Source organism: Lissotriton vulgaris, chromosome 9 (assembly GCF_964263255.1).
Source record: "Lissotriton vulgaris chromosome 9, aLisVul1.2, whole genome shotgun sequence".
Taxonomy (NCBI): Eukaryota; Metazoa; Chordata; class Amphibia; order Caudata; family Salamandridae; genus Lissotriton; species Lissotriton vulgaris.
Window position 1 is genome coordinate 413,491,184 of NC_141697.1, and position 17,690 is coordinate 413,508,873.

Genomic DNA, 17,690 nt, shown 5'->3' on the forward strand with positions numbered 1-17,690 from the left:
CAACTTAGCAACTTAATACACTAGGTTGTTCATTGTGAGACATTTGTGAGACATTTCATTTAAAGTTTAAAACCCTGTGTGAGAAGTTGGCCTGGCATATGATGTCCACTATTCTAGTGGGCACCTTGCACCAGTCCAAACGACCCGTATCGATGGTAGGTTTAGACAAACTTTATAGAAAGCTATCCTAGTGGTAGCTGTGGAGAGCAGCCTTCAGGCTAAGTCTTGAAGGAATGTAAAGCAGCTTGTTTTACCAGTTTATAATCTCTTGAATGATCAAATGAAAAGAGCACCACACCAGGTATATATATAAAATATATGTATTTATTCTAAACACAACCCCTCTAGTCTCTTTGTGAGGCTAGAGGCTAAAGTACAATACAAGAACTTAAATGGGTTTACTTCTTAATTTGGTGGTCTTGGCCAGAAGAGAGATCTGCATAAGATGGAAGTATTCTCCCCCATCCCCCCCCCCCCCCCCCCAACTAGAGAAGGTTGGATTAAATCCGCTCCAAGTGTGGCGAGTTTAGAGTATGAAGAATCACCTACATATATCTGGTCCCCTTTGACATCGTGGGGATGACGCCTGCATATGATTAAGGGTTAAGGTTTGGGGAGCGGCATATAAATCCTATGATTATGGCCAGTCCTCTGGCCGTGGATGGCTAGACGGAAGCAGCGAGCCGGAGGGAGCACAGTTAGTATAAAGCTGCTTGTCAAAACTGCTGAGTCTACGGGGATATGAGGACAAAAAGAACAAAAAACAAAAAAAAAAGAACTTAAATAGCACATAGTAAACTAACACAGTATACCTTTTGCCCTAGGGGCCTCACAAACCATAAACTAAAAAAGAGGTATAAGAACCACGTGAGAGTTAGAAGTGAGGCCTAGGGCTTATAGACCGGCTGGGGCAATCAGGAACCACCCAAGGTAGGGACGCAGGAGACCCACGGGGGACGTGTGTAGTGTCTAAACACAGCCGCGAATCACCATTGACTTCTATGGAGAAAGTTTAAGTTAGAGTTTTAAAGTTTAAGGACACTAAGGAGTGGACTGCGGTGAAACCCTTTTAGAATTAGACACTTCGAGAGTCAAGACCCACAGGAGCACCGAAGTACTCGTGTTACCTCACCCAGGGAAGCCGGGCGCATAGGTGTCTTTTCGTGTCAGGTTTCATCGTCGATTCCAATGAGAGAGCTGGGAAGAAGTGCTGCAGGCAACCAGAGGAAAAGTGTCCGGATGGATCCAAGGGTGGATCAGAGATCTGAAGAACCTGAAAGCAGAGGGGACAGAGTCTGGGTCACTAGCCAGTGACCAGGATGGCGACAGGAAGATGCCAGCCAATGTTGGGTGCTTTAAGGTGAAGTAGGTGGAGCTTGACTCTTCAGCCACGAGGTCCAGGAGGTGGCAACGACAACCTGGAGCTGAATTTGAGCTGTCCAACGTCGTATGTCGAGCGCTGCAGCGCCAGTATCTGGATTGGACCCAACAAGCCTTGGCAACAGCAACCCACGCAAGATGAGAAGATTGGCTTTGGTGCAGAGCAGCAAGGTCTGAGGGACTCACCCTTTGAAGTCTGTGACCTATGTCGCAGATTCTTCTGGATCCGTCGGGAGCCTTGAAAATGCAGACCGGCAAGATGCTTCTTTGGTGCCTGTTTGAACAGGGGAGTCAATCCTTGACCCCAAGGGAGATTTCTTCCGTGTTCCAGTCGATATGGAATGTCGAAGGTCCAAGATTTCTTCATCAGAGTTTCGTCCAAGGTAATCTAAAGTCCTAGTTACTGGGTTCCTATACTTATACCAAGATTAGGGGTTGGACTAACTCTAGGGTCCCACCTATGGGAGGACCTGGGGAGGGGGTGGTTACACCCCTTCCCCTTTATCCAGTTTCGCGCCAGAGCTGGGTCTGAGTGCCCCAGCAACCGGTTGGAAGTGGGAAATGCATGAAGCACCTTGTGTGCCCCAAGCAGTGTCTGAAAAGCATTCACTGAATGCAACCCACCCTGCCCCAATACACTAAAGCCTCTGGGGAAGTGCTGGCACCTCCCTGGACAGGAAATCTATATTCCAGGCCTCCCCTGCCGGAGTTTTGTCCAGCAGCAGGAGGTCAGATTCGTGTCTGTGACAGCAGCATCCATTTTGTGATGCTGAGGCTCTTTTAAACATTTACCGGATAAGTAAGTGTGTACATGTCTTTTCCCTCTAGAAAGGTGGAATTCTACCCCCACCGCCAGAACTGACACCAAACACGTCATGTTTTGATAAAGCCAAACCAAAGGTAGCATTAATCGTGAGGATTATAATGCACTTAAGAGTATATGGTATGGCTATATCTTAGAACAGCTATAAGGAAGGGATTCTGAAAGCTGCAGAGGGGCTACGCTCATGCTAGGGCACCCTCACACACAAAACCAAGCACTCTGCCTTCAGGATTTTCAAGGCCTGCCATAGGAGTGACTTATAGGTTAATATGTGTCTATATATATAGGTAGTTATAGGTATACTATATCTAAATAAGGGGTGTTTACACCACCATACCCAGGATGCAAGTGCAGACCTGTGGTGCCATTTTGGAAGGCTTCCCAGGGGTGGCATAATACATGCTTCAGCCTCTGGTAGGCCTCTGGGGTACCTATGCCCTTGGTACCTAAGGTACCATATACTAGGGACTCTTAAGGGTGACCCAGTAACCAATCTGGTATGTACCTAAAGTACATGCAATCAATTTAGAGAGAGATCAGCTAGACTGTGGTCCTGATTAGCAGGGCCACAGCCAGACTAAAGTCGATAAACCACTGAAACACAGCAAAAAGTGGGGCTAACCATAGGATGCAGATCCTACTCTCCTACACCCTGAGCAGAATGGTTGAAGGGAGACATTGAGGAGGGATCTGCTGGGACAGACTTATCCCATATCTGGTTGGGAATTTGGATTGTTAAGAAGCAGTCATAGTATGTAGCTTGTTCAAACCCGCAGTGGACGCCTAGATTAGAGTCCTGATTGATCAGCAGCATGTGTTGGATCACCCGCAGTTATTCCATGCCTTTCAAGTTGGCTACCTGGTTATCGACTGGTACAGTACTGAGTGATGGACAAAACAGATCCATCTTTAGCGAGTGATTATCAACCAGTTCACGAGAATCATGCAATTACGATCTATAGTGAAGGCACTATCAGCAAACAGCCTTGCAGAGCCCAGGTCAAAAATATTTTGAGGGTCCACCTAAAGCATAAGCACCCGTTTACGTTAAAAATGAAATCCACATGCCATTTACCTTTGTAGTAATACTTGTTGACCACTACTACCCAGGTACTCTTATGACTTGTAGCACCCCCAACCGTACAGTGCCGCACCAGCTCCTACTGCCACCAATCACATAAGCAGTCACACAGAGGTATATATTCTTGATTTCTCGTTCATCATGACCCAATGTCTGGCCAGGTACAGCATTATATACTCCAGGTTGTGCTACCGCAGTATACGATTCAAGGGTGCCAGCTGCCGTCTTGCCTCCTGCACCTTCATAGTAAAATCTGGAAAGAGTGAGAGCAAAGAGCCCTCAAACTTGAGTTTGTAAAGTTCCCTTGCACGCTTCAGCGCAGTATCCCTGTCCCTATGGTTTAACAACTTAGCAATCACAGGATGAGGAGGAGCGCAAGGAGGAGGTCTAGGGCCCAGGGAGCAATGATGCCAGGGAGTCAATGTTGCCATTGATGGTGGACAAGCTCTTCTGCATGGCTGTCAGTATTTGGCGAATGTCCCCCTCAGACTCTTCAGCAGCCTCCCTCTGCTCTGAGGTTACCATGTCAATGTCTACCTCTCTGTGTCTCGATTTACGCTGCTCGAATTACAGTTTAGGCTGGGATTTATCCACCTTGCCCATAGTCTTGTGGCCTCTGGTCTACCTAACAGGGATCACAGGCACCCTTGCTGTGCGGTGATAAGCCCCCTTCAACGGAGGGGCACAAGCCAATACTCTTCAGAAAATCTCTTGCACCCCAGACCAAGGCAGCGGCCTACAAAGGATCCAGAGTCAGCATTAGGCAGTGCGGCGAGAGAATGAGGGAGGTCCCTTCGTATGCCCCCAAGTGAGCATCATTGCTAGTTATGGCTCTGTGTGGAGGTGGGAGCTCCCCGCATGCATCTCCCAGAGCAATATAGTCAGTGTATTGCCCCACACAGCACTGCGCTTTATGGTCACCGCCTCTCACCGCACAGCCCAATAGTTCGGGCCGCCACCTACGTCGGGCTGCCGTGTAGAGGCTCAAGCCATGGCCTACATCGAAACGGAGGGCCCGGCTCTCTGAATGTTTCACTGCCGCCTCACCACAAGGATTAGGAGAGCTCGCTGGGCCCACACTCACAGCTCCTCGCAGCGATCCTCTTAGAGGAACTTGGCCACGCACCCGGCAGGCTCTGGGCAGCACTGCTCTCCCCGTCTTGTCTGTCCGAGCCTCTGTGTCGTTCCAGGCAGTTAGGCGCAGATCCTTCTCAGCGCCTGGAAACATGGCCAGGCACTCCCCGCCTGCCCCGTCAATCATCGGGCGTGGGAATCCGAACGTATAGTCACTGCAAGGAGCTCCGCAACATTGCTGCAGCCGCAGACCTGACTCCTCAGCTAGGCTGCACACAAAGGTGCCTCAGTATGGCCCCCCCAGCAGCACAGTTGGCAACAACAGACCCACCGTCGGGAAGCGCCCTCCAGGAGCTTTGAAAGTCGGCAGGTCTTGTATACTTTCTACCGCAGATTACTAGGGATTCCTTGAGGCTTGTATAGATGGAGTACGGTGCTCGAGCAGGCAGCGGCCATCTTGTAGCCAGGCAAGCTCCGCCCCCATAAGACACAATCTTATCAGTATTTGCAACTGCATCACACCCTTGAAGCTCACACACCTCATCTTGCCGACCTACCCAAATCTAACCCATTAGAATACAAGATTATAGTAGCATATCTGGGTGGAAAGGGCATCTCCAAACTATATTGCACACTGGTCGATAACACCCCAGACCCCTTCTCACAATTCTGACATATATGGGCAGAAGGGGTCAGTCCACTAGACTATGCCAGTTGAGTCATAGGAAAGATGGCTCTTCAGGGTCCATGCAGTGTACTCGTTGTTAAGACTGGTTCAATTGAAATATATGCACTGCATACACTACAGCTCAACCTGGTTGAGTAGGAGGAGGAACGTATGGAATACCCCTGTTTGAGATGTGGAGTGAAGCTGGGCACACTTTATCTCATGGTTTGAGGCTGCTCAGTTATATAATGATATTGGTTCCTGCATACATGACAGATTGACTCAGATCGTAGGTAAGCATGTTGTACCTGATTCAAGGATGGTGCTCTTAGGCTTGATGGATGAGTGGGGAGGCTGCCGAGCCACAAGACTGGGACTTGGGACTGATAGTAGCTAAACGAGATCTAGCCCCCACAACTAGCGGATGAAACATGGCCCCATTCATCAAGGTATGGACCCAGGGTATTGACTATTGTGCTAAATAGAAAGAACATGTGTATAAATCAAGGTGTGCTTCCAGAAGTAACATAATGTGAAGGGCAGATGGTGGGATTATTTCCAATGATTGACATAAATGTAATTGATAATTTATTGGCAGACACAATGTGGTTTTATTTGCTTTGAATCAAGCACCTGCCCTGTTGTAACTGCTGCACACACTATCAAATCGTTAAAATAAAACCCTTTAGAAAAAACAATTTGATCCCTTAAATCAATGTTACTGTATACCAACTGTTGGTACCTAAAAGACCTCTGCATGGTAAAAGGTGTGCATCCCTGCCCTGAATGCCCAACTGTATACTGTTGTTTGGATCCATAATGCAGATTTTTGTTGTCATGGGCAAACATGGATCATGCGTATGTGCCATGACATTGTACTATCTCATGGATTGTAGGCTTGTTGGACCAGGAGGGGGGGCCAAAAGAGCTACCCTCTTAGTGGTGGAAGGCTACTGCTTTCACCAAGAGCTAAGCAGCACAAGTAGTGTGGTAACAGCCTACTGTATAGTGATCAGTAGGAGGAAACAGACCCTTTTTAGGTCAAGCCTAGAGCCAGCACGCATGTGCTGCGCAACTTATTGTGGAGGAGTATGGAATAGAAGCCTCGCCCACTCTCCGCCCATATTTGCCATTGGTTTGTGTCACTGTCTGTCCTAAATGCTGGCTTCTGATTCGTCGAGAGGCTTGTTAGTCCTGCCTTAGTACCGCTTCCTCTTCATTTGTCACCTCCCACGGCGACTAGCCCCTTTACTTTAGTTGTTACACGGTACGTGTTATTTAGACTGTGAGCACTATTTTCTTTAACGAGGTTCTCCTATTGCACGCACAACATGCTTTGGTGCCTTCTTTACTCCCCCTCCCTCCTGTTGTCGTGCCTTCCCCCTGTTGCCGTGCCTTCTTCCCCCTGTTGCCATGCCTTCTTCCCCCCGTTGTCCGTGCCTTCTCCCCACCCCCACCCTCCTGTTGTCTGTACCTTCCCCCTGCCCTCCGTGCCTTCTCTCCGCCCTCCTGTTGTCCGTGCCTTCGCCCCACCTGCCCTCCCGTTGTCCGTGCTTCTCACCCCTCCCGTTGTCTGTGCCTTCTCACCCCGCCCTCCCGTTGCCTGTGCCTTCTCACCCCGCCCTCCCGTTGTCCGTGCATTCACCCCCACCCACCCTCCTGTTGACCATGCCTTCTCGCCCCCCCACACCCTCCTGTTGTCCGTGATGCCTACCATTTGCAATGCAATAGGTCTCGCGTAAATGCAAGACCTATTGCATCGCAAATGCTTGTTCCCATGTGTCACTGGAGTGAAGTCTAAAGGATCACTCACCTTTTATAAGTTTAGCTGCTGTATCCGTACCTCACCCTTGTCCTACATCAGGTAGATGTAGAGTGCTGTGTGGCACATGAGTGGTGACACCGGGCTGGATGTTTGTCTGCCTGGGTGCCTGGGTAGGGTAAAATACAGGCATAGAGCAATGCTGTGCAGTACATGCATTGTTAGTGCATGTACTGAGTTTATGTATGTCTGCAAAGAATACAGTACATGAGAGATGTAGTGTGGTGCAATGTGTGTGCAATGAAAACATATACTGGGTGTATGTGTGCTTGCAAGAAGTACCATACATGACGGAAAAAGTGTTTAGCAGCACGCGTATGGCGAGTGTGTGTACTGGCAATGTGTGGGTTTGCAAATAGCACACCATGGTACAATACAGAAAGGATACTGTACCGAGCAGTGCGCACAGTGTGATTGTGTGTGCTGAATGTATATGCGTTTGTGATGACACAATGCATAGATGTGACAATACAGGACAGTATGTGTGCGGAGTATGTACACTGAGTGCAAGTGTACCTGCAATGGTACAGTACACTTAGGGCCCTGGGCTCCATTTTTGGTAACCCATGTCTGCCTGGTGAAACCCAAACCCTGAGGGGTAGAGGAAACCCTGCAGACAGATTTGTGTATTGCTGCATTACTGTGAGCTAGGTTTGGCACACTGACGGAAGGAAAAAAGAGGGAGAGCGAGAGAGAGCAAGAGAGGGAGAGGGAGAGAGAGACCCCTCCTGGACACTTCAAAATGGTGCTCTTTGATTCAGTGATAGATCGCAAAGGAAGGGGCCTGGAAACATCTAAGGAAGGAGATTGAGCCGATAAGAGAGTAGTAAAGAGTAGGGCTGGGAGCCCGGCATTAACCTTTTGGTGCACACATCCCAGTGTGAAGGCTAGTCACTCCCATGGCCTGTGTTGTGGGACTATTAGTTTCAGAGACCTTCCCAGCCTTTCAAGAGGAAGAAGAGAAAGAGAAAAGTATACACTTCAAAAGAAGCAGAACCATAACATAAACTTCAAAGATCCAAACTCTAAATCACATTTGATGTCAGGAAATGGACTATAAAGAGGGGCGGTTGAGACCTCAAAACCTGTCACCTGCCAAAGCAGCTAAACGGGCTGTGTGCGAAATGGAAGCTCTTCAAGACTTCTGCCTGTGACAAGAAGTGGGGGGCAAGGCCTGTTAGTCTCCCTACTGGGTGAGGGTTACATCACCAAGGGAACCCAAAACCACCTGCCCTGGAATCCTGGAGCACTAGCACCTGCTTGCTTGCCAAGACTAGTCTGCCATGTGAGAAGAGAAGAGTGGTGGAGTGAGCAAGGCCCGGTAGGGAGCCATATCGAGAGAACGGCTGTGCGCTAATTGGGTTGCTGCCCACGTGAAGGAGTAATTCACTAAGTCCTGTATGCCAGGAGAGGGTCACCGTGGAATAAGCCATTCAGAAAAATACCAGGCCCGGAACCGCCTATTTCCAAGGACCCCGTATGCCAGAGGGGACCATCTTAGAAGTGACTGTGGCTGTAAAAATGGAAACAATTGTGTGAGCCTTAGTGGCGACCCCATATGTCAGGAGGGGCCGTAGTGGTATCTGAGATTGCAAAGAAGAAGGCTATGCCTTGCCAGCAGATAACCCGGCAACCTGTATGCCAGGCTGCTGATACTGAGTTTTGCCCAACCCATGAATTCCAGAGGATGCAGAGTGGACTTTCATCCGGTGCTGGGATCCTGGCTGGAGCACAAAAATAAACCCCTTACCCCCATGTGGGGAAAAACGGAACTTACTCTGCCGACTAAAGCTGGGAGCACCTCCAATTGCCGCTGAGGCATTTAGCGCCACACTGTAGAGAGCCTGTGGCTGCTGACGAGTGCACTGCGTGCAGCCGGACTCCTCTAAGAAGAACCAGAGCTTACAAGATGCCCATGGTCAGGACACCCGCTGAAATGCTGAATGCTGGAGCAGGTAAGACTTTAAATGGATCTGAAGGGCCCAGGGGGGCTGCCTACTGAAGATGCTATGGCACCATAGACACTTTTGACTATTTCCTATCAGTCAAAGTGGACTCTTGAGAAAGGCTTACTAGTGAGAGTTCCCTTGATGTGACGATCTGTGTATGGGGAACAACCCAGACAACATTGCAAGGAAGAGGATGGGACAGGGATTTGTCAAATAAGTACTAGAGCCCCGACTTCAAGGAGATTGTGTTGTTGCTTACGAATGTTGTTGTTTCTTTGAATGTGTAGAGTTAGAAACAAAATACTTATTTTTTCATATAAAAGCATATATTTGACTGGACAATGATTTATTCACATTACGGAGTGCACTTTGAGTTATGAGTCATGTTCACTGACCTGTGTCTACTCTCCCAAGAGGGAGCCTTCACTGTTCGTCCACAGATACCACTGAAAGTCAAGTGCAGCAGGGGTACTTGCCCCAGTTGCTCAGGATCCATATTAGATTCGGCCCAAGGGTATCAGGAGTAAATAGCCTCCACCACCACAGTTGAGTCCCAGTAGCCCCTGCATTTCCTGTGTTCCTCTGAATGGAGTTCTGACACCAACACTTACAATGCATGTAAACCGATAAAACTTGTACGAACCTGCGCAGTACACACTGACACATCCAATATGTTTGCATATTTAAACCAATAAAGTTGCTATGTGAACCGCTATGATTGACATAACCTAATATGTGTCATATCCAAGATAACTGAATTTGACCGGTTTAGAACTTCTTGGTAAAGCCTGGGTCTTCCCACAAACCTTTGGCCGTGTTTTACTTTTGAAAGACTAAATGCCCCACTACCGTTTTCAGAGTGCTGACTCGGCCACAATTTACATACATGTTGGATATTAGTTTAACTGGCTTTAAGAGGATCAATTTCTATAAAATGCCTGTGCATTTGGAATGCTCAGTGTTTTAAAGGTGAAACAAATAGCAACAGCAAATATACACAATTTAACAGGGAAAACATACAAAAGAGCACACAGATACAAGAATTTCAATAAACACATTCCAAAATTAACACCATCGAAATTATATACTGCAAAGAATCCATGTAAATATGTTATAAATAGGGGTTGATAATGATGTAGTGCGGATTCTAGCAATCTGCCAAATTATAGTTTCATTAATTTAAACTAAGTTCGGAAAATATACATCTTGAAACTTTAATGTGTGTACCTTCAGTTCTGCAACTCGTTGCTTTTTCCTTTTTATTTTTTCTCCAGCACACTCGAGAGGAGTGAATCCTTGCTTTCTTTTCTCTGTAGGAGGCTTGGACATTCTACTTTCACAGCTGCTTCCGGATGTCAAGTGAGGCTGATGCAAATCTGCCTTCACTGTACCTCCAAGGAGGTTGGTGGATCTTTCAGGATGTATTCCTATCAACACAAACTGTCCTGGAGGAAACCGGGCCGTATCACTGATGACCCCTGAGTCCATGGACTGTTCAGAGGGTTGGGCAACCCCAGTTGAGCAGCTCCACGCTTCCCCACTTGGGTTTGTTAAAGGCATTTCTAAATCCAGAGGTTGCATAAATACATCATTAGCTATAAGGACTGTGGACACAGTGCGACTGAGACAGCATTGTGGATGTTCCATGGAAGAGAGATCTGCTAATGCTGAGCACATTTGTGCTTTGGAAGCCCAAGAACGAACCTCACTGTATGTTTGTTGCGGTTTTATACCAGTCAAACTACAATCTGAATGTGTTGACGTTTCCTCCGAGTCTCCATCATAGGGATCTAGAAACTGAGAAAAGAAATCCGTTAAAAGTACTGCTGCATTATTGCAAGCTACACCACACAAAAATACATGTCATTAAACACAACCATCAATCAATCAATCAATCAATCGGGGAATAGTAAGCGCGCTAACTCAGCCGTGAGGGTCTCAAGGTGCTGGGGGGGGGGGGTTGTGGGGTGGAAGAGGAGGGGGGGGGGGGGGGGTCAGCAGTTCCGTCTATTCAAAAAACCATGTCTTGAGAGCTTTCCTGAAAGTGTTCAGGAAGGGGGCGCGTCTGATGTCGATGTGGAGCTCGTTCCAGGTCTTGGCCACGATGTGGAAGAAGGCTCTTCCCCCGGTTTTGACTCTGTGGATGTGTTGGGTTTCGGCTCTGTGGATGCGTTGGGTTTCGGCAAGGGAGTGGATGGCGGATCAGAGGTTCCTTTTGGGTACGTGGAAGGTAATTCTGTCATTGAGGTATTGGGGTCCGGTGTTGTGTAGGCTTTTGTAGACATGGGTGAGTGTCTTGAATGTGATTCTGTTCTCGACGGGGAGCCAGTGGAGTTTCCGTAAGTGTTGGCTGATGTGCATGTGTCATGGGATACCTAGGATGAGTCTGGCGGCGGTGCTCTGTATTGTCTGGAGCTTGCGGAGTAGCAACTTGTTTATGCCGGCGTAAAGGGTGTTTCCGTAGTCGATTCTGCTGGTGGTGATGAGTGCGTAGGTGACGGTCTTCCTTGACTCAGGGGGATCCATTTGAAAGTCTTACGGAGGATGCAGAGGGTTTTGAAACAGCAGGCGGTGACAGCGTTGACTTGTCGGTTCATAGAGAGGGAGGAGTCCAGTACGATGCAGAGGTTTCTGGCGTAGTCCGTAGGGGTCGGGGGCTGCCGAGGGCGGTGGGCCACCAGGTGTTGTTCAATGCCTATGGGGTGGTCCCGAGGACTACGACTTCTGTCGTCTCAGAGTTGAGCTTCAGGCAGCTGTTGCTCATCCAGGGAGCTACATCTTGCATTCCTTCCTGGAAGTTGAGTCTGGTGGTGGTGGCGTCCTTGGTGAGGGAGAGGATGAGTTGGGTGTCATTGGCATAGGATACTATGCTGAGGCCGTGCTGTCGGGCGATGCCGGTGAGGGGGCAATGTAGATGTTGAAGAGGGTTGGGCTGAGCGATGATCCCTGGGGCACTCAGCAGTTGATTTCCGTGAGTTCAGAGAGGAAGGGTGGCAGTCTGATCCTTTGGCTCTTGCCGTTGAGGAATGATCGGATCCATGCGAGGGCAGTTCCTTGCATACCGGCGTCATGTAGTCTGGCTTCAAGTGTGCGAGGGGAGAATTGCGTACCTGCCGCCACCGCCGAGGGTCAATTACAGCCACTTACCTGCTCTATCTTGTGCAGCAACTCAGTCGCCACCGCAGAGAGGCATTTTGGGGCGATATAACCTGCCTGTGAAGAACGCCACCGCCGCCACCGCCGAGAGTCTATCCTGGGCTTTGGACTCCGCGCCGCCGCTCCGGGGGACTACAGCTCCCGGCAGGCCTCGCGGCGGCGCGTGGAGGTGACGCAACACGCGCCAGTGAGCGCGACCAGGCGCCATAAAGGGAGAAGGAGCCCGGCAGAGCGGGGGAGAATTGCGTACCTGCCGCCACCGCCGAGGGTCAATTACAGCCACTTACCTGCTCTATCTTGTGCAGCAACTCAGTCGCCACCGCAGAGAGGCATTTTGGGGCGATATAACCTGCCTGTGAAGAACGCCACCGCCGCCACCGCCGAGAGTCTATCCTGGGCTTTGGACTCCGCGCCGCCTCTCCGGGGGACTAGAGCTCCCGGCAGGCCTCGCGGCGGCGCGTGGAGGTGACGCAACACGCGCCAGTGAGCGCGACCAGGCGCTATAAAGGGAGAAGGAGCCCCGCATCGCGGGACGCCCGGGGCTAAGCCCGGGCAAAGGGCTGGCCGTCTGTGGCCGTCCGTGGACGACAGTGGTCGGGCGGGCCACCCCCCTAAGACTCCCTTCAAACGTACGTACTATACTCAGGTACTAACATGGGTGACTGCACTACTATTACTACCCATACTGATATATTAACCCAGGGTGCTGATACCTCCGTCTCTCTCATCACATCATTTGAAACTTTGATTGAAACTGCCTTTAATGAAATTGTGGAGACTGAGAGGAGGTTTTCCATGGCTCACTTGCTATTAACAACAAATCGAGTGGTACTAACTGTGCACATGGAAACATACATATTATCCCTGAGGTTACTGTGGTTAAGCCATTACACCCGTCTGTTAACGTGCCCATTGTTGTGGAAGATGAAAATACTGTTACCTATATAGCAGCAGACTCTGCCCCCCTAACAACAGCTGTTGTTACTCTACAGCCGGTACTGTCTTCAACACCTCCAGTACCTCTGCCAACAGAAACTATCCCTATTACTACAACTGTTTCCCAGAACGACGTTATTACCCTGGATATTACGGACTCTAGTAGTAACAAACTGGGAGGGGAAAAAAGAAAAAGAGGTACTACTAAGCAAAGCGCCAATAAAAGGAAACAACCTTTATCGAACAAGAGTCAGCCCACACCCCAAAGCCTGTGGAATAAACAAAAATCTTTGGGGGTGGTAACTGTTTCTATGGAGGATAAAGAGTCAGCGCATATGGATAGCAATTCTCCTTCGCCCACTATTCACCCTAGTGGGAATTTTAACACTATATGGACCCAAACCACATTAATGGGAGATAATTACAATCTCTCAAGACAAAATGGGAACCTTATAGAAACTATAGTGGATACTATTTTTAATCGATTGGAAAAACATATGATCAACCAGTTTAATAATGTTTTTAAAAGACTGGACAGACTTGATAACCTGGTTAAAAATGATGAAGCTAAAAGGAAGGGGTCTATTATTTTGGATCAAATCAGAGCCGACCGTCTCTTAAAAGAACTTGAATCCCTAAGCAACACTCTGTCACTAAAAGAACAGGATACTCGCATCGTATTGGATGAGGGCACGAATAACCCGGGAACATCATTACCGTCTATCATACAACCTACAATCCAACCCCGATCTGTTAATACAGGGGTTAAGTGTGTAAAACCTAGTACAGTTGCTAAATCTATTCCAACTCCTGCACCTAGAAAAACTGCCCCTGTGGCTACTATTAACAAAAATGCCATCAGTAAGAATGATGGCTCTACCCAACCTACTACAGCAACTACATCAACTGTAGATAAGAATAAAGGTACTGCCCAAGCAGGGTCCAATAGGCCTCGTAAACACGAAGCGCCTGTTTTACCCTTACACTTGCCACCGGATGCCTGTCCTTTCGTCCTGGTTTTGGCAGGAGTACCACTGTTGAGGGAGGATCAGGGGGAATCCTGGGTACAACTACGAAACAAGTGTATAGACTGGCTGACTAAACACAAGGGGGTTGGATATGATATGTCAAGAGAAATTATATCGGTTCGCAGGGTGTCTTGGATTGGACCATTACCTAAAGATAAGGACGGAGATTGTATAGTTCTTAACTTCAAAAATCCTGGAACTGTAAGACATTTGCTTAATAGAAGTGGTAACTGTTCGGCCATTTCTACGGTTGCAACTATGTTACCTCTAAGCTACTTCTATAGACAACCCCCTATGCAATTTCGACCACCTTTAATGCAATTCCACCCTCCATCCAGGTATTTTCAGCCACCTGCTATGCAATTTCAGCCAGTTGCTTTCCCTTTTAACACATTTAATAGATTTGCACCTTTGTCAGGTTTGGATATGTTAGATTGACCCTCTCCGATTAAGTCAGTTAACTTCCATCACCAACTCCAATCAATGAAAATCAGGAAGCCTCACATTCCTTGACAGGGACTACAGTAAGAGGCCAACCTATGAACAAAAACTTTTTGGATTCTGTACTTTCTCTTGTAAGTTGGAACATAGCGGGTCTTAACTCTAAACTGAAAATCAAAGAATGGTCTGACTGGGTCAATAATAATTGTGACATATTGTTGCTTCAAGAGACTTGGTGCACAACTAATCCCACAATGGAGGGCTTCTGTTGCTTTCATTTAAAGGCCTCTGCTTCATCTATGGGACGCCCCAGTGGGGGGTTATCAATTTGGTCTAAGATAAAACCCGGGGTACAAACTAAACAGATCCCTACACCAGGCAGATGTTTTATGGCTATGAAATACATTAACAGGATGATTTTATGCATAATTAATTTTTATAATAATGACTTTGTTAATCATCCCAATGGAAACTTTTTGTCTTTGTTTAATTTTATTGATGACATCGTGGAGGGGCTGAAGTATGGGTCCTTCGATGGCATTTGCATCGGAGGTGATTTTAACGCTCATATGTATCGCACTAGTGCTCCATGTCGTAATGGTGAAGAGTTGAAAAATCTATTAGCATCCCGCAACTTAGTAAATGCTATGGAAATTGCTGGTATTAGTGCTGAAAATACATTTACACCCACCTATATAGGTCAAGGCTGCGCTTCCACGATAGATTATATATTTCTTTGTTTGTCCCTGTGTGATATAACTCGAAAAGCTGAGGTTATCTGCTCCGCATATAGTGACCATTACCCGCTCAGAATATATCTAGACAATCCACAGACCATAAAGGCTGCTCTGAGAATTGAGAATGGGCCACAAAATCTGGCACTGTCTACTGATAGACTAAGACTAATATGGAAAGGGGTGGATAATAAAGTTATCCTAGCCAAGGTAATTAAAAAAGATCCTCTATTAATAGAGACCTGCTTGTCACTTAATAGTACTGGCGAAGCATTGGTTGTTGCATTTAGTAATCTCTGTGGGGCTATTAAAAGTGAATCTTCTAAACCATCCAGGCCCAATATAGATCACAGCCCTCGCTGGTTCGACTCCGTGTGCTCAAAGGCCAACAGAGAATTGAGGGCGGCCTTAAAACAAAATCCTAGGGATTTTAACCTAGTGAGAGAATTAAGATCTAAATATAAACTCGCCCTACGGATAAGATCTGAGGCTTTAGTGGTTAACCACTGGGAGTCACTCAGGCGGACTGCCTCGCTAAAAGACACGGCGGGGTTTTGGAGAGAAGTCAAATCACTCAGATCTCTTGGTTCTAACATCCAACCAATTAACTGTAATATAAACAGTGAGGTTTGGGTGGAGCATTTCTCTAAAATCTATGCTATAACAGCCTTTTCTAGAGATTCTGCCCCCCTATTAAATAATGCTGAACAACTGAACTTTTTAATATCTGAGGTGGAGGATGCAATCTTGGAGAGTGCTAGCAATAAAGCCCCTGGTCCCGATGGTCTATCTATCGACCAGATTAAATCGGAAATCAATTTTTGGGCCCCTTTATTATGCAACCTATTTAATAATCTGACCGACAGCTCAATCCCCGAATCCTGGTCGAACAGTGTCATCGTACCAATATTCAAGAAAGGTGACAGGTCGGATCCGGCCTGCTACCGTCCGATCTCACTGATCGACAATACATTAAAAGTCCTTGGTAGGGTACTATTCAAGAGGATAAGGGAATGGGCTGAGGATAATAATGTGCTACATTGCAGCCAATTGGGGTTCAGAAGCCATGTGGGCACGGTTGAGCAGTGTCTCAACTTGAATCTGATCATGGCCAAATATATTATCGTTAAAAAGTCCCCACTTTATTTAGGTTTTATGGATTTGAGTTCCGCTTTTGATTTTGTCAATCGCTCTAGGTTATGGTCACATTTGCTTGATTATGGTTTAGATGATTCATTGGTATATTTTCTTTCATATTTACACAGGGATCTTAAGGCAAGAGTACGTATTAATAATGATGGTGAACTATCTGATGATATTTTTATTAGAAGAGGAGTTCGACAGGGCTGTGTACTCGCCCCATTGCTTTTTATTTTATATATTAATGGGTTGAGCCCTGCCCTGAGTAAGAACTCTAAGGATGTTCCAATTATAAATGGTTCCCCCATTACTACCTTACTTTATGCGGATGACGCAGTATTAATGGGGCGTACTCCAAATGCTTTGCGGGTGGGGTTATTGTAACAGCATGTCTTTGCAGTTGGAGGAAAATAGATTCTGTAGGAAGGTGCTGGGTGGAACCTCCTGTGCGCCCACATTCATTTGTCACCAAGAACTTATGTTGCCATATATAGCTGATTTTATTAGGTCAAGGCCTACGCTCTTTTGGATAAAAATATGGACAAATCCAGCGGCTTCCTTGACCCGCAGTATAATCTCAGATTGCCTGTTACATGAACGATCCCATCTCATACCTTGGCTAAATGCTGTCAAGAATAGCCTGTTGAGCGTGGGACATGGCTCTTTGTTTAGCTCCCCAAACACCATTGTCCCCGCCCACAAGAATAATGTAAAACGGGCACTGTTTGAAATATATAAAGAGGAACGTATGAGAACTGAATTAATGAAACCAGCTATTATTAAATATCTTCCACTAACTGATACAGGTAATAATAATTCAAATAAGCCAAACAAGCCCTGTAGATACTTGTCAATACCAATAGGAAGATGGAACCGGAGCCTTTTATTTAGGTTCCGGGATGGAAGTATTGTCAATTTACTGAGTTTCCCACTCGGCTAGAATAAGAATCTAGAAGAGCTGGATTGTCCGTGCTCTGTCGGAGGGAAACAAATTCTATTGCATTACTTTATTTTCTGTGGCCACTATAAATTGTATATCCATCATTATCTAATGCCGATCTTTAGAAAATATAATCTAAGGGACTTTAAATTGGCATTGAGATTTCTACAAATGTTACCAACTGACGATGTTATATACACTATAAGCTGCTTCATAAAAGCCTGTGTGAGATCGAGGGCAAGTATGGAACATGCATAATGGCCTATGAACGCATAACGCACTTTAAAATCTAAATATAATTTGTATAGAGGATTAACTATATGTATGGATTCCATGAATATTGGTATTGGCTAAACAGAAATTTATGATTGCATTTGTTAACTGTTTAATGTCTTATATTTTGTATCATGCACTTTACGCCACATATGCTGCTCATGCCCAATCGGGCTGTTTTTAACTTCTATACATGTTTTTATGTGTTTTAAATGCTTCATTCTGTATGTACTTTTATGGATCTAT

At 46.8% G+C, this 17,690-nt stretch overlaps 1 protein-coding gene across 1 annotated transcript in view; it reads right to left on the reverse strand.

Annotated features, from left to right (window-relative positions):
* Positions 1-17,690, reverse strand: part of LOC147690197 (uncharacterized) — a 519,116-nt gene that overhangs the window by 45,003 nt on the left and 456,423 nt on the right. Inside the window, exon 5 of the mRNA XM_086936651.1 lies at positions 10,024-10,593. Coding sequence (XP_086792777.1) covers positions 10,024-10,593 — 570 coding nt within the window. The remainder of the gene's footprint in view (positions 1-10,023; positions 10,594-17,690) is intronic.